We start from the raw sequence: 22452 nt of genomic DNA on the forward strand, positions 1-22452 counted from the left end.
TGATTTGATGGTTTGTGCAGAGAAATCTGCTATAATTCTGATGGGTGTTCCCTTGTAAGTGGTCTGTTTCTTGTCTCTGACAGCTTTTAATATTCTGTTCTTGTATTGAATTTCTGGAATTTTTATTATTATATGCCTGGGTGTTGCTCTGTTTGGGTTGTAGGTAGCTGGGGTCCTGTATGCCTCATACATCTGAGTATCTTTACCTTTTGCTAAATTAGGAAAATTCTCCTGGATTATTTCTGTGAGTAGCTTTTGTAGTTCACTTGTTTGTGTCCCTACTTCTTCTTTTATGTTCTTAATCCTTATGTTCTGGCTCCTCTTATCATCTTCTTGTCTTTGTGTTATTGCTGTTTCTTTGTTATTTTTAAGAAGTTTTTCATTTCATTCTCCCATATTACAAGTCTGCCCTCCAGTTCAAATAGTCTGTCCTTAGTTTCTTTCAAGCTGTTATGCCAGTCTTGGATAGACTTCTTAATTTCTTGATAGTCCCTTTGAACCTGCTTCACGTACTCTATGCTTTCTCTGTTTTCTCCATCAAACAATTCTCCCCTCTTTTTCTGTTCTTCCATTCCACCATCTGTTTTTTCCTGGGTGGTGCTTAGCATTTCTCTAACTATTCTGCATACTTCTAGCTTCAGGTCGTTGATAACTTCATTCCTGAATTGGTCTATGAGGCTCTCTATATGGCGCTTTATGTCTATTGGTGTGGTGTCCGCTATTGCCTGTTTCTCAGAATTGGGGGCCGAGGAGCCTTTCTTGTTGCTGCCTTTTCCCATATTCTCTGTTCCTTATATATGCAAGCTTACATAGGAGGCCCAGCTTCCCTCCCTGTCCACTACATCCTGATCAAATTGCGCTGGCTAGGTGTTCCTGCCCACCGCAGCGCACCAGGGAGTTATGGACTAGGCAGCCTACGTGGGGGTCGCCCCTCCGGGCCACCGTCAGGCTCTGGGATCTGGGTTGGGCCAGCCTACTGAGTCCGCCAGCAGCGTCACGCAGGCCAGGCACTTTTCACCAATCCCGTCCAAGAGGGGGATGTGTGGCTGGAGTCGCCACCGCGCCCTGCTCCCGCAGGACTGCCCGAGCCCAGAAAGTCCTCTGCTGGAGTCAAACTGTGGTAGAGTGTCAGTTTCTCTCACTCACCTCACCACAAGTCAGTGTATGCCTCCCTGCCCGTCCTGTTTTCGACTCTGTTCGCAGACTCCCGTTCTCAGAGCTTCCGCGTATCTCTCTCCTTTCCGAGCCGCTGTAGAGGCAGTCGACGTGCGGTGGGAAACCCAAATCGCGGCTTCCAATGGCGTGGGGTCCAGCCTCCACACCGAGGCTTTTCTGTTCCTGTTTTAGCACCAGGACTGCATTCCAAGTTGGTTTCTCTCAGCCCAGTTCGTTCCTGAGTCAGCAGAGCATATCTCCACTGGCTTATGTCTCCTTAGTCTGCACCATTCCTGACTTCTGAACCAAGCCTTTCAGAGAGCCTCCGTAGTATCTGCTATCTGTCCACCATGTTCTCCCGCACATGCTGTTATCCTTAAAGTAGTTGCTCAAGTAGGGTAGAAGATACAAGTATAAAAATCTCTCCAATTGATATTAGCACAAACCTTCATTTTTAATCCTTACCAGAAGACCAGTAACAAAATAAAAAGGTGTGTGCTAAACCACACACTCCTTAGTGGTTGAAACACAATACAAGTCTGAAAATACAGCAGCCTGCTTCTGGGACATGCTGCCTTTTGCATGCACAGACTCCTCTAACAGCTATCAATTGAATCAGCTTTGTCTTTCAGAATCTAGGAAAGATCGATCTGAATCCTTAAGCCCACAGGATGTACAGAAATTCACAGCTTTTCCAAAATTTGCAAATTCCTGGCAGTTTTATGGTTTCATTTTGGCTTTCAAGTCCCATTGTATTTCCAGGCTGTGTCTGAGATATGATCATTGCTTGAAACCTGAAATTCACACCCTCCTCAGTCCCCACCTCCTTTACCCCACTTTTCTTCCTTCCCCTACTCTTCTCCCTCCGCAACCTTCTAAAAACACAAACTGTGGACTTACATCAAGGGGAACAAACACTTCCGAGGGAAATTGTCAAAACACCTTTTGGCCCTTCCACCATCAGGGCGTTTTGCTGACCACTGACTGTACAGAGTCTCAGCGTTGCTTCTTTTTTCTGGCTTCTTGCCAGTGTAAACTTCTGTTTTTCCTTTTCTCTCCTGCCACTACACTTCAAGTGAAAAATAGTACATTTGTCTCCATTTCTCATTTAGACTTGTTTTTTGCATCTTCTGATTGCTGGTAGTTGGTATGTATACCCTGTAATCTCTACTACCAGTGGTGGCAAACCTAGGTACACGTGTTGTTTTTCTTGAAGACAAAAGATGTTAATGTATGAGTTGTTTTTTTCTAAATTAGAACCTCAGTATAGAGGCTTAATTGCAGGATTGACACTTGGTGATACATAAATGCATTTTGGGTGCCAGTTGGGACATTCATCTCTAAAAGGTTTGCCATCACTGAATTCAAAGAGGACCTGTCAAGAATTTCCTTATAGAATTCCTTGCAAGGAATTCTAGGTCCTATATTTTGATAGCACTTCAGTCACCTTATTATACTTTAGAAGTTCTCTAATGCCTCTTAAGTCATCCACTGCTCCACTGACAGATTAGACATGTCATTTTGCATTTTATTTCATTCAAACATATGGAGCCAACCTCTCCAATGAATTGATGAAGCCCTCAAGTTAGGAAGAGAAAAGCATTCATCATTTATTCATCCAAATAAAAAAAAAATGGTTCCCAAAATTTAGCGCATACCAAGATGTACCAGATGGCTGCTCTGTCTCCAGAGTTCCTGTCTCAGTGGATCTGGTGTAGGGTCTGATAATCTGCCTTTGTAACAAGTTCTCCAGTGATAGACACTGATAATTTGGTTAAATCCTATCCATGAATTTCAGGTTAAAAATTCCTGAGTTAGAGAACTGTAGAAAAGGTTGGCATAAGTTTGGATATTGGCATAAGTTTGGACATTGGCATACGTTTGGGTCTCTTCAACCCCAGAATGATCTTTAGATGGGATTTAAGAAGACTAGAAATGGTTCCTTTTTTTATTTTAATAACTAGATTTCTTTCATTTCTTAATTCTAACAAAAATGAGAATATAGAACTGCTATGTTATTAATTTCAGTGAACATCAGTTTAGAGTCCTTGGAAATAATAATAATAATAATAATAATATGGTTAAGATCTTGAAATTCCACCTTACTTCAGAAAAAATGGCTATCATCCAGCAAGCAAATAATGGCAATAGAGGCTGTCAGGCACAAGGCTGTTGGAGAGATTGCAAAGTAAAAGGAAACTAACTACTTTGTTGGTGAAAATGTAAACTAGTATAACCATTAAGGAAATCGGTATTGAGAATCCTCAAAAAACTAAAAATAGAAATTCCATTTGATCCAGCTATTCCCCCTTTAGGTATCTTCCTGAAAGAGTTAAAGATACCATATTACTATGATAAATTCCTACCCATCTCTATAGCAACACAATTTGTAATAACTAAATCTCGGAAGTGGCCTGTATGTCCACCAACAAATGAACAGATAAGGTGTGGTATTTATCCACAAAATGGAATTCTTCCATACCATATAAGAGGATAAAGTTGAGTCATTTATAAGAAAATGGATGCATTTTGAGACCATTATATTAAGTGAAATTTATCAGACAAACTAATAAATATTATATGGCTTCTCTCATAAGAGAAATTCAAAATATAAATAAAGAGCAAAATAAAAGATAATAGGAAATGAGATATTTTGCAAAGGGAAGGGAAGGGGACCAAGAGATGGGGCAAGGGGAGAGAAGGAGGGGAAAAAGATGAAAGAAAGATGTGTAGGGTACATGTACCAATGCCCCATGAGGAATGTAATCTTTATGTAATACAAACATGTATTAAGAAAAACAAAAATTGAAAAGAGTAAATTTAAATTTCATATCCACTGTGGCTAGTGAATAGCTATGGGACAATACAGAAATAAAACTTGATCTTGAAGTTTAAAACAATATTCTGTTTAAAATAATGTAATCATGTGAGTTACTCTTATATTTTCTGAGTGCAGAAAGCAGAATGTATCCCTATGGCATGACCATGTTGTCATCCTACCTATCGAGGTCAGTAATAGTACTTGATTTTGATTATGTAGATTAAACTTTTTGATGTATTTTTTGCAGGAATTTTCAAGGCAGGCCACTTCCTTTCACCTTGGTTCCTTATTTATCACTAGTTATATGGCAACATATAAGTAAAGCAATACAGTTTACTGCTTGAAGTAATATAGTTTGGTCTTCAAGCATGGGGACTTAGTGTCAGACTCCTTGAGCTCAAAATCCTAGCTAAACCAAGCACTAACTATATCCTTGGCTAAGTTACTTATCCTAGAGCTCAGTTTCCTCATTAGTAAAAGGTGAGAAATATCTTTATTTTCCAACCACTTTTCACTGACCAGAAAGTCACAGATTCATTAACTTCAAGAGAGTGAGGAAGTGTATTCGTACTATGGACCCTAAGGGTAGAAACCCAGAAATATTTGGTGATGAGTTCTAATTGTTGCCACAATGAACCAGAGTATGCATTTATTCAATTTTGACTTACTTCCTGATTCACTTCTGTGTTTCAGAAAGCTATATGCTATCTGATATACATGATCTGCTAATAGGTGAGAATATACATGGTCTATGCTTACTAGGATTTTATATTTAACATATATTGTACATGTAGTATATTATCATTAAATATTTTGCTTTGACTAAATGTATTCTGATACCAAGAAAGGAAGTTATTATAAGAAAAATAATGATTGGTTTATTGCTGTTATGTAACTTTCAGGAAACAGATATTAATTTCAATCATTTCAATGCTGTTAATAAGAAAGAAAGTTTCATATGGTAATGAGTCCTCTGATTTTTTAAAGTTTTTAGTAGTCTTTCATAAAGGATCTCAACCATTAACACTTAAATTAAAAAGGGTTCTATGATTAATTCTTAATGTGATTCAGTATGACTCTATACAGATGCATATTGGGCTATAATTTAAACTGTTTTAAAGTGAGGCTTTCATTCCCACAACTGCATTATTCTCCACATTCTGTTTTAAAGTGAGGCTGTTTTTATTAATCATGAAGGGTATTAAATGTATTAATGCTTCATAAATGCTTTTCTAATGAACTCTTTGCTTACTTGCTTTCCTTGGCATTAAGTACACAGTAGAACACAGTATTCTTTTAGACTAATTGAGCAAACTTGACTAGGTTATTGCTGTTTCTAAAACAGCTATAACATGTGCCAGTGGTTTTTTAAATCTAAAATTCATACATATGGAACTATTGGTAGTCTTATTTTATTTAATAACTTGTTTCTGAGTAGCCCATTATTGAATACTGAATACATGAATATTTAAATATTCTTATTTTCTATATCCCTTCCCCCATGTTTTTCATAATTAAAAGGATTACTACCATGGTTTCTCATGTGTGAGACAAAGACACACTGCTTATTTTAATTGGTTATGCAGGACATCATGGGGCCCTTCTAGATATGTGGCTTGACGGGGAGTTCCTTCTTGCATAAAAGGAATAAAGAAAGATCAGGCCTACTTGGGACAACTGTCAAACTGCCTAGATGACTGGTTACTATGGAGGAAAGGGAGGTCCAAAGATAAGACTAAAAAGGGAAACACACGCCTACAAACCCATTCTTGCACCAACCTAGTATCAGACATCTGTGATTCAGTACCATGATCAAGTCACCTCTCCAAAGCCCCACCTATGAGCATATGAGGGTTTGGGGAACATTTTAAATATAAACCATAACAAATCATTGCTAGCAAAGAGCTCTACCACTGAGCTATATCCCCAGGCCTGCCTCTTTTATGTTGGACTGGGTCTTACAAAATTGCCTGGGCAGCCCTTGAACTTGCAATTCGCTTCCTTCAGCTTCCTGAGTAGCTGGGATTACAGGTGTGCACCCCAGTTTACAGCCATGCCCTTATCTTCTGTTTCAGTAGTAGAGACAGATACTAACCAAACAAGCACATGCATTGAAATGATCTCTACAAAATCAAGAAGTACAATGGGGGCCACTGGGAAAAGTGAGGAGAGGCAGCAGAGAAGATGGTTAAGATGTGACTTCTCTGAGGAAGGTTATTTAAATTGAGAACTGGAAAATAAAAAGGAGTGAAGAAGCATCTGGGCAACAGAAATAGATTAGAAGTAGCATAAGAAATGGGGGAGCTGGGCTGGGGCCAGGTCAGCCAGGGCTTTGAAGGCTGATTAAGCATGTTATTATAATTAACAGGAAGACATGGAGGGTTTTATTCAAGGAACTAGCATGATCTGGTTATTTTCCAATCCCTGTACCCTTGAAATCTCCTTATCAGTTATGTTCCACCCCATGAAGGTTATGCCCCAGTTATGCCCCTTCTCAGTTATGTTCCACCCCATGAAGGACCAGCACCCCAACTTTTTGGCATTCATTCCCTTGGAATATAGTATTGTCTGTCCTTAGGAACAGAGGTAACTGAGTCCCCTTTATAAGTAGATCATGACTCTGATTGCTGTGTGAGGGTTGATTGGAGCAATCAAATGTGAATGGGGGAAACAGAACAGTGGCTGGATTAGGATTGTGGAAGTGGAGATCTAGATCTTTACAGGGACTCACACTCAGGGAAAAAAGGACCAGAATCACAACCCTGCATCCCAGTTCTTCAGGTCACAAGAAAGCAAGACACCAGGGATCCAAACAAAAATGGGGACGGGACAGAGATGCGAAGCCCCAAAAAGCACACTGGGCCCAAATGTCAAAGAGGCTGCTTATCCCTGGTTGTGAGCGCTTAGGGTCCTGTTTCTCCACACTGCTACGGTGCTAACAGGTGAGTTGACTTATTCCAGAATCCTTTAACTACAGCAAAGGGAAAGAGTGAACCTCCTCTCTGGCTCATGGCCTTGCACGAGCTACAGATGATGAATTTCATCACCTAAATCTGAGGCAGGAACCTGGATTGGAGGAACTCAGGTGCCTAGTCCAATCCACTACACTGAGAGACTGAAAGCCAATGTAGGAAGCACCCAGGAAACAACAATGGGTTGATTCTGAGGACTACAGGAATATGTCTAGGAGAAGGAACAAAATATACTCTCAGATCTCCAGCCCCCACTGAACAAGTTCAGGACACACAGGCATAGTAGAAATCAGAGATCACACACTTGAAATTTTTGATAAGATAACAACTGAAGTAAACTGGCAACTTAGTTCTTGTATCGTTTGGCTATTTTTTCATGCCTATGTCTGATGGTCTGAACAGCTATTTTGAAGACAGCGAGAGGCATGGCAATCATTGTTAATCTACTATAATGTTTTGAAGTCCTGTATCATTTTCATTGATTTCATTTTGTTTGATTTTATTACATCTGATGTTACAGATGGTTATTGTGAAGATAACGCGATATATTATGGTAGCCACTGTTGATTATCTTGTTTTGAAGTCTTGTATCACTCTCATTTTTTCATTTTGATTGGCTTTATTCTGTTTTATTTTGTTTGGTTTTATTCTCTTTAAAATAAAAAAAATTGGTTTTTGGTTAACATAATAGGCACTTGTTGTAGGTAAGAAAATTTCCCATTTAATTGAGCCCAGTGTATTTGCTAAATTAAGGAGCCAATTCTCTCCTTTTTGAAGAAATGAAAACAGTTTCTCTCTCTTTGCATAGCTCAGGAGCTGCTCTTTACTGCATTGAGCTATGGGACATGGATCTTTGTGGGGGCTAATCTTATTCCTTGGTACCTAGGTATGATTTCCACCCCACTGACAAATGCTTGCTGCTTGTTAGTCTTGTCTGATTTTTAAAATGGTCTTGTTATGTTTGATACTATAGTATATGGAGGTATACTCAAATATTTCAAGGAAAGAGACACTATTATAGCTACTGTTATGTCAGGTTGTCTTATGGTGAAACACTATGTTGCTTAAATTGTTCTGTTCTGACCTGTGTTGTTATGTCCTCTTTTATCTTAATCTTTTTTTAAAATTAAAAAAAAATAAATAAAATGGCCTTTGGTCTCTGTTTCCTTTTCAAACCACAGAACAGATTTAATCACTCATGCATGGGTAATTGCAAGATTTGGAGATGGGTCTGACAGGGCTGGACCTAGAGTTTCCGGGCCTTGGCATGATTGTTTTCTGGTGTAGCCTACTTTTTAGAGCAGCTGTTTCAAAATAGAGTGTTTGGAAACACATTTATGTTCTTTCTCAGGTATCATTTAATGATAGGGAATGTGCTAAGACAGGCAAATATTTCTCCAGGCTCTGTCTTGGGTACAAATCCTAAGCTGATGTTCCAGTTGGCTCCCATTTGCTTCCTTAAGAAAGTAAGTACTGATTACTTACTTGGACTCAACTGAGTTTATCAGTATCTATGACCTGAAGGTCGACTAGGGGATTGAGAAGAGGGATAGAGGATGATTTTGGTTTTGGATGCCCTTGGAAAAGCCTTCTTGGGCACTAAATTCAGGGTTCTTCCTCTTCCACAAGCAGTTTATCCCTAAAATGAGTGAGAAATGTGCATCCCACTCACTTAAGACCCGGTTTGATGCGAACTCTGCATCATCAACTACTGCCAGGCAGTTAGTGACAGCCATGTGATACAAAAATCCCATAGGTAGCCCCTAGGGATTGCAGATAGAGTAATTTAAAATTCACCATTAGTTATTCAACTCTCCCCACATACACATATACTTATATGTGCATATTTTAATTTGTCTAAAATTCAAATTACACTGTCTTTGTGGAAAGGTCTGACTATAACCTTTAGGACTCTTAATAAAGACAGATGCTGGGAAAGAGATACTCAGAGTGGGAGTAGAGTCTTTATAACATTCAGATGATTGACTTGTGATCACACAGCCCTAGACCTGGTGACTTGAGTCCCTGGCCTGAGTGTAAAGTTTTGAAAGGCCCCACTCTGGCTTGATCTGGCTATGTCCCATTCTCTAGGCAGGAAAGCCCAGGGACACCTGTGGACATGTCACCCAGATTATGTTCTTAGGATCACCTTAATTAAATTCCAGATACCACAAATGCCCCAGAAACCTCAAATATCCCCCCACCATGTCAGAATCATGGAATTTTTCCCTAGATTTGGCCTCCTCTGAGTGCATCTTATTCCCCAGATTTGTTTGTAGGGCCAGAGTCTGGAATACATCCTACAAGGCTACAAGGCTCACGCATATGTACAAATCGCCACATAAGGTGGAGTGAGGGTTGGAGGAAGGGAGGCAAGTATCTCCAATCTCTCCTAAATGACATATAGCTTAGTTTTATCTGGCTGGATCCAGGTGTTACTCACGGCCTTCTGAAAGCAGTACCTCCTCAGTGCCCCTGCATTAAAGCACTATCAAGATATCGAGGGAGCACTGCATGCAAAGTAACTGGCAGTTTCTTACTTGGCTGATTGTAAATCTGGGTTTCACAAGGGGTGATTATGAAAGGAGCTGGCAAGCTAAGACAAGGTTATTCCACTGTAGGAGGCTCTTCTCTTTTTTACATCATGATATAATTGGCCTGATTCAACTAAGCCAGAGTCAGCCTTTGATTTGGTCAAGACTGAATTAGAGATTGGGCTACTGGAGCTCAACAGAGAGCCTGGCCTCTCTTAGAATGTGCACGATAAAGGCAAAGCATTCAGGTTGAAAGGAACAGTGCCTTATGATAAGTTAGTAATTTTCAGTGGAGTGAAAGGAACAGAACACATTTCCAAGGATGTTTTGTTCACTTTTTGATTTTAAGTAATTGTTTCTTCTTTATTATTTGTCCCTTTGTCATTGTCATCACAATCTTGTAAGTCAGAAGTATAACCTGTTATGGAGAAAACCAGCTTTTTACCTTCCCTCTCTTCCAACTTCTATCATGGCCCAACAAGGGCTGCAGTGCAAATGCAGTTCTGCAGCTGACAAGAGTCCCAAAAGACTCCTTGCAGCATATCTGTACAACATGGTTCCTAGGAAATAACAAACCTAGGCTGGAACCCAGCTCTGTGATTAGCTGTGCAACGCAAACCACAAAACCTTTCTCTGCAAGTTTCTAAACTACGCCTCTCATTGCTCACTTATCAAATAGTACTAATGTTAGTTAGCCATAGTATTTGATGAAGATTCAATTATATATATATATATATAGCATATAATATATAGTACCTGAAACATGATAAGCACTTCATAAATGCTGCATTTTTTAAATCACAAAAATATCACATCACAAAAGCAGAAGAAAAAGGAACATGAACTAATGAAAGCAAAATTTTCAAATAATCCAGAATAAGCACATCCAAATAACAGTTATTTCTTGAGGTTACCATGGGGAAGAGGCTAAGTTATTCCAAACATCCTGCTATGTTTGGCAACTTGTTTCCATGATTTTGAAACATATTCCTTACACCATGGCAGTGATCACAAATCCTATGAAGCTGGATTTGATTTGGGAAGATCACCAAATATTATTTAACAAGAAATAAAATAAAAAATATGGCCATCTTATTTTGTTTTTTTGTGGAAAGATAAAGTACGATTATAAAATGTGGAGACATCCTTCTGTAGGTGCCAAGATGAGTCTTCTGAAATGTCAAACTAATCACGTTCCTTTCCTCATGCAACTCTTCAATCACTTTCCACCACTTTTAGAATCAGCCTCAGATTTCCTTATGAGGTACAAGCATCGTATGTCCTGGCCCAGCTTTAGGCCCATCCTGCCTCCCCCCCAGTAATCCCTTAGCCCTAATTATACCAAGAGACCGAGGCTTCCCTTCATCCTCCCTGCTTTCACTTACAAGGTCCTTCTACCTGGAGCCCTCCTGCTAATTATTTTTCCAGACTGTGTAACTCACTGCTACTCATTACTCAGGAGTTACCTCGTCTGCCAAGCAGTTAAGACCCAAACTTCAGGAGCTGGATGTCTCTCCTGTGCTTCCCCTAGTGCTGTACCTCAGTCCTAGAACTCTAACACTATACAGTACTGACACTTGTCTCTTGTCACTTTTTTGTACCCTCTTCTAGATTGAAATTATGTAGGCAAGTAATTTATTGCATTAATGATTCTTACGAACCTCACAGATCCTGTTAAAGTACTTCAGAAATATTTACACATTGTTAGTATTATTACAAATGTATAAGATCCCCCATTGACTACTGGTAAAGAACTACTTGTTCATACTCATAAATTTTTGTTGTTAAAAATCACATTACTAAATTCTAGTGTAAACTAGTATCTGATAAAGTGTAAATAAATTGTAAACCAAAGAATAGAATAAAAATTCAGAAGTATATAAATATTTGCAAATAAAGGAAAAGAGTAAGGAAAATAAAGAAAAACTCCAAATAATTTATGTAAATTCTTCCCCTCAAGGTAGTGGAACATAACTAGGCTTAAGTAGCTTTGCATAGCCACTCCTTCTAACAAGTACAATACAGAAAAAGGGGAAAAGGAGTAACTTTACAGTGGGGAGACTTGACTAACACTACTTTGGCTATGTGATCAAGTTTAACACCAACAGCGCTAAATCATTTCGACTGTATGCACCCCTGATACGATGCAATGAAAATGGCACTTTATTTCTGTGGCCTTCCTACAGCAGGTGATGAGAAAAACAGCTGAAAAGTCCCAATAAAGAGACATTCTACAAAATGCCTGACCAAAATATCTGATCAAAAATCTCAGGGTCATTTTTTTAAAAAAATGAAAGTATGCTGTGGTTGTGGTGGCACATGCCTCGAATCCCAGCCACTCCGTGAGGCTGAAGCAGGCAGGTCACAAGTTCAAGACCAGCTTGGCTAATTCAGCAATTTAGTGAAATGCTGTTTCAAAATAAAAATAAAAAAGGGCTGGGGATGTAGTTCAGTACAAAAGTACTGGGTTTAATTCTCAGTAACACAGAATGAAGGGATGGAGGAAGGAATAAGGGAGAAGAGGAGGTAAAGGAGGAGGAGAAAAGTAAAAGAGGAGAAAAGTATGGAAAATCGTCACAGCCAAGAGGGTGCTAAGTGTACATGATTTTCAAACATAATGGGGCATCCTGCATTGGATCCTGGAACAGATAAAAGAGTAGGGAAAGACTAAGCAAATCTGAATAAAGTACAGACTTTAGTAAACAATAAGATAGTAATATTGGTTCCTTATAACAAATGAGACTTACTAATGGAAGACCTTGAAGACTAGGGAAAACTAGTGGTGAAATATATAAGAACTCTGCATAATCTTCCTAATTTTCATGTCAATCTAAAACTGTTCTAAAAGTAAAGATTTTTAAGGGTAGATGGCTAAATTTTGATACACAGTCTTCCATTTTTCACAAAATACCTAGATAAATAGTCAGAACCATCACTAAAACACCTAAGTCAGGTGGCTTGTCCAGAGATGTAGGAAGGAGCAGAGGTGGAATGAACAGTCTGATTTTAAGGCCTAAACTGTAAATCCTTCACTGTACTTCATGAAAAATCATAGATGCCATGTAGGCTGAGGAATGAGATTCTTACTGAGATTTGTAATTGTGATCTTTACTTGTACTTGATGCACTTGGCAAATACTTCTTACAAGGGTCCTGGGGGCCCAGTCTGGTGGCAGTCCTGGGACACCAACATGAACCAGGCGTATAGACACAGCTCTTTGTAGAAGAGATCCAGAATCCACTGCAGAAACACCTCCCAAACTTCCGTTCAGCAGAATCAAGTAAGTACACCAACTTCCCCCACTTTTCCCATACAGCCAACGGACATGTGTGGCCAGTGACAGATGATTCAGGGTGCTCACAAACCCTTGCCAACTGGGAAACACTGCACTCCAAAAGCTCCAGGAGAATGCACCTCTGATAATCACTTCACACAAGCACTATCACCTCCCAGAAATCTGCGTAGTGTCTTCATGCTCATTGGAACTGGAGCAGAAAACTGTACAGGAAAATAGGCTTGGATGACATTTATAAATGAACAAACAAAAGAATGAGATGACAAAGCTCTGCTGTCACTTTCTCAAGGTGCCTTCTGAATGTACTCACTGTACCTTCTAATTTCTAGCCGTTTTTCATTAAAATATCCTGCTTCATTTTCTTTATGACACAATCTCAAGATTCTATTTGGTAAATTTATTTGTTTACCTATTCACTGCCTGTCTTCTACCAGAATATAAGATCATAAGAGTGTGAATATAATCTGTTCTTTCATGACTGAACCTCAGAATCTAGAACAGAGTCTACCATAAAGAAAGAGAAATAAAGCAGACACGAAAGGACAAATACTGGTTTTTCCACTTACATGAAGCATCTAGAGTAGGTCGATTCACAGGAAAACTAAAGTGGTGGTTTCCATGGGCTGGGAGAGGAGGGTGAAGGGCTGAAGGGATAGCAGCCTCAGATCAGGAAGATGAAAAGCTTATGAAGCTGAATGGTAGTAACAGTTGCACACCAGCACGGATGCATTTAATACCACTGAACCATACCCTTACAATGATAAAAATGGTAAATGTCATGTTGTTTTTACTTTACCACAACTTAAAAACAAAAAAGGACACTGAGCAAGAGGACTGCCTGGAAGAGGAAGCTAACACCAGACCAGGAGTGACAGATGGGCCGGTGGAAGCCAGAGGCTGAGAAGGGATTGCAAGTTGTCAGGAAAAGCAAAGCAACATCAGGTAATTACCAAATAGAAATGGCTGGCCACGGAACTATATTTATGAAAGCAGTTCATGAGAAAAAGAATGTCAGTGTCTGATGCAGAGGGTCCTAAGCCAGTTCAGAACACACATCACATAAGGCTTTGTCTTTCAACCTCCCTCCTGTCTTTCACCTGGCTTGGGATAAGGAGTGAAGCAAAGAAGAGTGGAGAAGCCCACTGTGACCCTCTCTTGACTACAGGGCTTTGACTAGAAGAAAGAGGAGAATCTCAGAGACAATGTAACACTTGTGTGTACAGAAGAGGTGTGGCATCTACCAGTGTTCATCCAGGAGCAGAGAAGATCAGTTGAACAGAGAAGGTTTAAAGGTAAGAACAAATAAAGTGGCATTCTGTTTACATCCTGTCAGTCTAACTCTTTCAATCACTCACTTAGAGGAAATCTGTTCTTAGAACTTAGGAAATTCCTCATAGGAGGATCGTCTCTCTTTCCTCACCTGCAGGAAGCCAGGTGTGTTCTTCAGCCCTCGTCTCATCTAGGGAAATATCCCAAGGAACATGGTACTTGGGAAGAAATGTTCACCGCCAAACTTCCCCTACCCTTCTCCCCCTAAAAAACAACTCTGTACTCACAGTGCATTAGGGAGGAAGGGGATACAGAAGTAATGCTATGCCAGTCTACATCCAGGAAGACTACGCTAAGAATGAATGGCAGTTCTTCCATCGCAGCACAAGCTTTTCCCTTTTCAGAACGTTACCATGACAGACCAATAATTCTTTGTGGCAGCACAAATTCATTTATTCAATACACTTTATTGAGGAAGAATTACAGAGGTACCTTGGTTCACGAAATTGATTCTTTCATGTAAAAAAAAACAGGAGTAAAATATTATTAAGACATGATCACATATAGTACTTTATGGAACAGCATTTTAGAGGAGAAAAAATATAGGGCAAAGGCAGAGATGGCCATGGGATTTGAAACTTTACAGAGTAGGCTACTTTCAATGATGGAACAATTTTGAGTGGAGAAGGTATAATTGAAACAGAATAACGTAAGTGAAGCGGATATTGAAGATCAGACGGCAGAGAAGCAGGTGGCTGATTTGTAGACAATGAAGTATTTCATAGAACTCCGAGCACAGAACTCTGAGAAGAGCTATGGGACCCAAGGGTAGGAAAGTCATTTGGTGTTAGACTCCAAGGGCCCCAAAGGCCAGGACATTCATATTTTGACACGTAATGGGGGAATAATTTGAAGTCTATGAGTGGGTGAGCGATGCAATCTAATATATGTTTTAGGAGAACAAGTAGAAGGCTATTACGATTGCCCAGCTAGAGGTAATGAAGCCCCCAAGTAGGATAGTTGCTGTGGCAATTGGAAAGGAGGAAACAGACGAGGAGGCTTTAGGGAGGTAGAATAAATGGAGCTTGGCTTCTGATTGCGTATTCCTTTTTCTCACCCTCTGTTTGACCCTCATTCCTACCCTCTTGTGATCATAAAGCTGATGAGGTGTCCCTTAACACACAAACTTATATTTCCTGAAAAATATCTCATCAGTATTAGGTAAGGCTTCATTTGCAATAACTATGAAAGACACCCTAAAGGACAATTGTTGATGTGCAAAATGAGAAAGTAATATTCTACATCTACATTTGTATTGTATTTTCTCCATATTCTGACTACTAGGTAAAGTTTACCCATTTTTTCTTAAGATTTTACTGTCTGATAATGTGAACATATATTAAAACAGCTCTTCTGGTGCTCTTGGCTACCCACGTGGAATGGAAATCAGGACCATAAAGTTAAAGTTATTAAAAGGGGTAGTAAATTTCTCTCTTTGTTGTATTATTCAGCTTTAAGAGCATCTCTGCCCTCTAAGAGTCTTAGAATATTAATTTTATATATTAAGGAAAAAGGATTTAACGATAGAATTGCACAAATAAATTATGAGAAATTAAGAAAAGCAATTGCCAAAATAATTGAGTTGATAATTTAATTGTTAAATAAAATCTAGACAATTATTATTATTATTCACTCCATTTTTTTTTTTTTTGGTACCAGGGATTGAACTCACAACCTTATGCTTGCCAATTCACTCCATTTGTTAAAGGCCAGAAAATTAGAAAATATTTTGTATTTCATAATGTTATGTTTCATCACTTATGGATTATAGATTAGGTGAGCTCAAGTTGTGGTAAGAGATCCCTGGGAGGCAGGAAGACCCATCGACTGTTTTTGACATGGACATTTTGTGTCTCCATATGCTGGAATTTTCTGCGAGAAGATACCCAGTAATACAGGTGACAAACAACAGGCATTGTCAAGGAAGCAGGAGTCTGCTAGGGCAGCCTTTTAATCACTTAACACAAAGATTAACTGAGATTAAAAGGTTACATAGCTTGTCCAGAGTCAACAGTTGTTAGATTGGGATTCAACCCAGACTAGACTAGTGAGACTAATGTGAAAACCAGCATGTTTAATCTTCAACTCACACTACTTTTTGCTTTGTATAATGGCTCTTTCTGTATTTGCTTGTGTAATGCCTCTTTCTGCAGGAGATACTGATACCAAGAAGTGTACTTTAAATGATGAATTTCTGAGTTTTTTTCCCAGATCAGTGGAACAAACTAACATATAAAGAAATACACTTGTATATATAATGTACATGCATGTATCAATATAAATTTGTATGATTTAAAATGGCACTTCAAACCAATATGAAAAATAACCAATATTAAACAACTACATGGAAATTGGTGGCTATATACGGGGAAAAATTAGAGCCATATATTTTGTTTAAAAAAGAATAGTTCCAGGGAGGTCTGAGTGTTTCAGAGATTATCCTCAAGCCAATTTTTGGGAATTAGTCTTTCCAGAGAATTTATCTGAAGAATATTTACTTTCAGAGCATGCACCGTTTTTATTAAAAATACCTTAGGAAAGATGTTTGAGACAGAACAGAAGAGGGTTGTTCTGTCTCCTCAGAGTGTCTTGAACACATAGGAGAAATGCAGTCTCTTGGGCTTGCCAAGGCCCTGGGCTATTCCTGCTCTCTTTCTGAAGGGAAAGGCATCCCGGGAGATTACTATTACTGGGACCCCAGGAATGGTTTCCCTCCACTCTTGTTATTTATTCAATAATAAGAGTCAATGTGATAAGATTATAGGAATGACAGCTACTTTTTCTTTAGTTTTCCTGTGTTAAGACCAGCTCATGCTGGTCTCAAACTCTTGTGGATTCTAATGCCTCAGCCTTCTGACTGCTGAAATTATATGTGTGCACCACCATCCAGCTCAGAGTTACAGTTTCAACATTGCTTTTGTTTGAAAGAAAAAGCAGGATAAAGATTGAAGAGAATATGTAAAACTGAGATAATACAAAAAGAAGATGAACTTGTCCAAACCAATTGGAGAATTTTCCCTTCTCTGCAGTGGAAAAAAAGAATGGGTTGGCCCACTGGAGAGGATACAGAATAGCTCTGCGGCTTTCGCTTTCTCTTAGCTTTGTTATTATTTTGCTTTTTTTTTTTTTTGTACCAGGGAATGAACTCACCACCTTTCATTTGCCAGGCAGGCACTTATGCCAAGCTAAATCCCTGGCCCATTATTTTATTTAATATCATCTTGCTTTGAAGTCCTACCATGCTTTTGTTCTTCTGTTTCCATTGGTTCTATCATGTTGTGTCTTATTGGATTTTAATATGTGTGAAAGTTTAAACAAATTTTCTATGGAAAGTGAGATAATATAGTAGCCATTGTTCATTTTCTGTTATTTGGTTCTGAATGCTCTGTAATACTTTCATTCTCTTGAATGGTTTGATACTATTTTATTATGTTTGATACTATTGTATGTGAAGGTATGCTCAACTATTTCAAAGAAAGAGACATTATGGTAGCTACTACTAATATCCAGTTGTCTTGTTGGAAGTGCTGATCTGCTTTGTTCTGTCCTCTTTTGTCTTAATCTCTTTAAAATAAAAAAACGTTTTCTGGCCTATTTATATTCTTTTAAAATACTTTTTAATAAACAAGGTGCATCTTCTGAAAGTAAATATTCTTCAGATAAATTCTCTGGAAAGACTAATTCCCACAGATTAGGTTGGGTATAATCTCTGAAACACTCAGACCTCCCTGGAACTATTCTTTTTTAAACAAAATATATGGCTGTAACTTATTTTTCTCCCCTTTATGGGACTAGATTGGTTATAAGTACATACTTTTAATACTCCTATAAGCACGTAATTTTAATAGAAATTCATACTCCTATAAGTGCATAATTTTAACATAAGCATAAACATTACATTTATTCATGTACAATTTCTGTAAGTATGTGAGCTTTATATATTTATCCAGAAGTTAACATATAGTAATAAGGAAATCTTATCCTTGAGTTTAGGTTTAGTAGCTCTGAAAAAATCTTTTTTTTTTTTTTAATCTTTGTAAAGTCCTGAGGATAAGGAATCCTTGCAGACACTGTTACACATAGATTCCAATGCCAGGGAGTCAGATGGATGTCACCCAACTACTAGGTTTAAGAATTTGGTCCCCAATGGTAAAGGTTGGCTGAGGGTGGGAGGAAAAAAACCAATATGACAAGAGTCTGATAGGGGATTTCACTTTTGACAATGGACACAAAATAAAGCACATAAACCTATAAATTAACACATGTAAATCACTCTCTCTTAAGGGTAACATTTTCATAAGGCTCAGAATTAAGCCAGAAATTTGGTGGTGTAATATATATGTATATATCTATATCTATATCCATATCTATATCTATCTATCTATCTATCTATCTATCTATCTATCTATCTATCTATGTATCTATCTGTAGTAGGTGAGTTACACAAGCAGGAAGGTGTTGCACCTGAATAAGCAATGCCTGGGTGAGAAGACTGTGCATAGAGGTGGTGGAGGCCATGAGCACTTTCTAGCTACCAGTGTCTCTTTGAGACCTGGAGGCATTAGGAAGTGATGCCAGTGATACTGGTGCCTGTTGATGACTCTTTTCCAGGGTCAGTGGCCACTCGGTTATTCTAGCGTCTTCTCAGCAGGATGAAGTTGCAGTAGGAGGCAGATGAGGAGTGAGAATGTGAGAAAGCATGAGTTGCTTTTTGTGTGTGCTAACTAAGGAGGCCATGACATGAAGACAAGGATTTATTTGTGACTAGTGTATGGAACGTTCTTTTGTAGTTGAAGGAAGCAAGAAACAAGGAATGAGGCAACTCTGCTGCAATCAGAATTTGATGACAGCGTGACTTGCATTTGCTATTCAAAATTTGTATCCTTTGATCTTTATCCTATTTATTCCTCAATAATAAATGTATTGCTATAGATAACAAATATAGTGGCTATTGTTGTTGCTATAATTTTACTGACAACTCATTAAAATCTTAACATGCATCTTCTGATTTAATTCCCACAATCGAGTGAAATGACAAGCCATTTAAAAAAAATAATTCTGCACACAGACTTTAATACCCTATTAGTGAGACTTATCCAGGGGTATATTTGAAGTTCAACCATTTATTAATTCATCAACTATTACTTTTAGCCCTTACAGTAAACATGTCATATGTAAGGAATGTAGGGCTATCTCACAGCAAAATCCATTTTCTCCTTTCCTTCCTTTTGTCTTCCTTCCCTCCTCCACCCCAAACTATTCAATAAATACCTTTGTGTTAAGCACCTGCTAAGCACTGCAAGTAAAATTACATAACAAAAACTCTGCTTCCAAAAGTCAGTCTACCCAAAAGGAAAGAAAGCGAATAGATTAGGTAACTATAATTGCATATTTAAAAAATCTGAAATCAGAATACTGCAAGTACCATCAATTTGCCTACTCCTGCTTCCCCCTGCTTTTCTCTTTCTACCCAAATCTGGCTTGGTACCCGTGACACTTTGATGACCGCACATGTATTATACTGTTCTACAAACTGTTATCTTGGGACTGACATTTTATCTGCTTTACCTGATAAGTATGCCATTGATTAAAAACAAAATCTATCTGCAGACAAGATGCTGGAAAAATAACAGGTCTTGGGTCAAAATAACAACCTGAGCATCATGGGAGAGAACTCTTTCTTTAGAACTTTGTGGGTCTGAGAGGACATGTGGTGTCAGCATGGGAAACAGCACAGTGTGTGTGTGTGTGTGTGTGTGTGTACACATGAAAAATAGGTAGCAGAATAATGATTTGGGCAGCTTCTCCTATCTGGGCCACAAATATTCATAGTGAGATTTTCTTTGATAAGAAAAACTGAAGTTACACAATATATATACGTAGTCAAATCTAAGTTGGCACTACATTTTACGTTCTGACAATTTCTTTTTGACTTACCACTATTTAATACATCTAATACATAAAATTCTCATCTAACCATAGGACATGTATGAGTGGGCATCAAAGAATCTGCAAGGTCCCTAAAATGTATGAAACATTGTATTTATGTGCATTTTTCTAGAGAGGGTCTTTAGCTTTTACCAAATTTGAACCTATGGCCCTAAAGTGATTAAGTGCCAAACAAAGCTAAATAAAAATTAAGAAATTAAGCCCCACATTAAGGATACCTTTTCCTCCGTAAAACTGGGACTCTTTAGCATAGGTTTTTGATGTAAATACAGTACTTACATCAAGAGCCACAGACTGCTTAGCCCAGGACTTCTTCACTTGATCATACATAATTGTGTTGTTGATACCAAGGCCACAAAAGATGACAAAAGCCTGGAGAAGGAAAAACCCACTAATTAAAAACTGTGATAACTCATTGACAAAATTTAATATGAAAGTAGACAGTAATCAGAGATGGGTCTGAAAATATAATTTCATTGTACACAGAGGTAGGCCTTGGGGAAATATACACATTAAAATTCTTAATTACTATTGTCATGTAACAACTTTATAGCTTACATTACACATGAGAAACAATTATTACTTTAATGCCATTGTGAAGAAATTGCTTCATCTAAAAACATGCAGTCTGTTTCAATGTGTTTTAAATTTATTTAGATTGTAGATTGATTTTAGTTAATTCCATTCTATTTAACAAAAAGCAACCTCTTTCAATAACTAGGCTATAGAATATTTTGATAAATGAAGTGAGAGTAACTGCAAGGTAATCTTTAAGGGGAAGGGAGACTGATTTAGAGTTTACTTGGGGCAAGAGCAAACAATGCTGGGGTTTTCCTGCTGGCCACCGGTGTAGGAAGGAGGCTCACCAAAGGCCAGCGTCTCCAGTTGGAAGAAATTTAGAACCCCTGTCCCCCCTCCCCCAAACAAAAAGAGTGAGGGTATTCCACCAGGCTAAGCTGACTGAGGAGCTCAGGACTCTGAGCACAAACAAACCAGACAATGGGGCAGTAACAATTTGCAGAGGATAAGGGTAGACTTGATTTTGTAATAAGACTAAGATAAAAATAACTGAAGTTTGCAAAATCATCTGCTAAGTGAAAAACAGAATCAAATTTTACTTATGCACTTATATATTCTTCAAATCTTCCTTTACATTTTGGCACCCTGTTTAAATATAATAATAATTAAGGATGATTTATCCTTACAAATGCGGGCAAGCTGTGACCAGGAAACTATCAGTGACTCAGCTATGACCCTTGGGTTATAAATTAATTTTATTACCTCAAAAAGTCGTTGATCTGCATCATCAAAAGGTTTCCCATCAAGTCTGTTCAACACTTGAGCCACTCCTATAAAAAGTTTCAGGAACATGGTCATTTTCAATACCAGACAGTGTGTTACTATATTAGAGTAGGCTACCGGTGGTTCCCTGCCACCATTAAGTATCTGTGGGCAACCAGTTTAAACTCCCGTGTATCATAACTGTGATATAGCTGGAAAGTGTGTGTATTCATGGACACAGACATACCAAAATGATGTGTGTATGAGTGCATGTGTGTATGTGTGTGTGAGAGACAGAGAGAAACAGAGAGAGAAAGAGAGAGAGAGTCAGACAGGGACAGAAAATATATAACTGAATATATCTTTGTCGCTGTTTTAATGAGTCTGAGATTAAAAACATAGGCTCTAGATTTTTAGATGGTCTTTGTTCAAATGCAAACTGCACTGTCAGCTGTGTGACCCTAAGTTACCATCTAACACTTTTAGCATTGAGATTTCTCATTGTGAAGTGGGAATTAAATTTTGACTACCTCAAATGGCTATGAAGATTCACTGAGATAATTTGTAACAATTTTTATGAGATATTAAAGATATACAACATGATGTTATGGGACATATATGGAGAGTAAAACATTACTGAAGGGAATCAGATACATGTATCCACCAACTCATACATATAACCACTTTGGTTTTTTTTGGATGTGTCAAGAGCAGCTAAAATCTACTCAATTAGAATGAACCCCAAATACAGTATAGTTTAATAATCTATCCTCACGCTGTAATTAGAGCTCTATATTTTTTCTCCTATATTATGATGCTTTGTATTTTCTAGACTACATCTATCTCCCTTTTTCTTCTCTTAACTTCACCCATGGTAATTACTGTTTTGTTCTCCACATTGAGATAAAGTTTAAATTGCAAAACAGGTATTGCTCCACATGAAGTAAATCACAAGCCATAGAAATTGATATACCAGTAACTTTTCAAGCAAAGTTAGTTCTGTTGCTTGATACAAATTGTTTGCATTGTTTTAACAACTTAATTTATGAATGGTTCCCCCTTTCAAAGTTCATTTACAGCACTATACCAATTTTTAAGGGTGTGTTTCCAAAGCAC

The 22452-nt window shown here is 38.2% G+C and overlaps 1 protein-coding gene across 1 annotated transcript in view; it reads right to left on the reverse strand.

Moving 5' to 3' along the window:
• The window catches only part of Pde11a (phosphodiesterase 11A), a 386279-nt gene that overhangs the window by 140714 nt on the left and 223113 nt on the right, over positions 1-22452 (reverse strand). The window contains exons 8-9 of the mRNA XM_063259356.1: positions 21337-21404; positions 20335-20427 (exon numbers count right to left, since the gene is read on the reverse strand). Of these exons, the coding sequence (XP_063115426.1) occupies positions 20335-20427; positions 21337-21404 (161 nt within the window). The remainder of the gene's footprint in view (positions 1-20334; positions 20428-21336; positions 21405-22452) is intronic.

The sequence above is a fragment of the Cavia porcellus genome, unplaced genomic scaffold, assembly GCF_034190915.1.
Source record: "Cavia porcellus strain 051 isolate PalLab524CR breed Dunkin Hartley unplaced genomic scaffold, mCavPor4.1 scaffold_12, whole genome shotgun sequence".
Taxonomy (NCBI): Eukaryota; Metazoa; Chordata; class Mammalia; order Rodentia; family Caviidae; genus Cavia; species Cavia porcellus.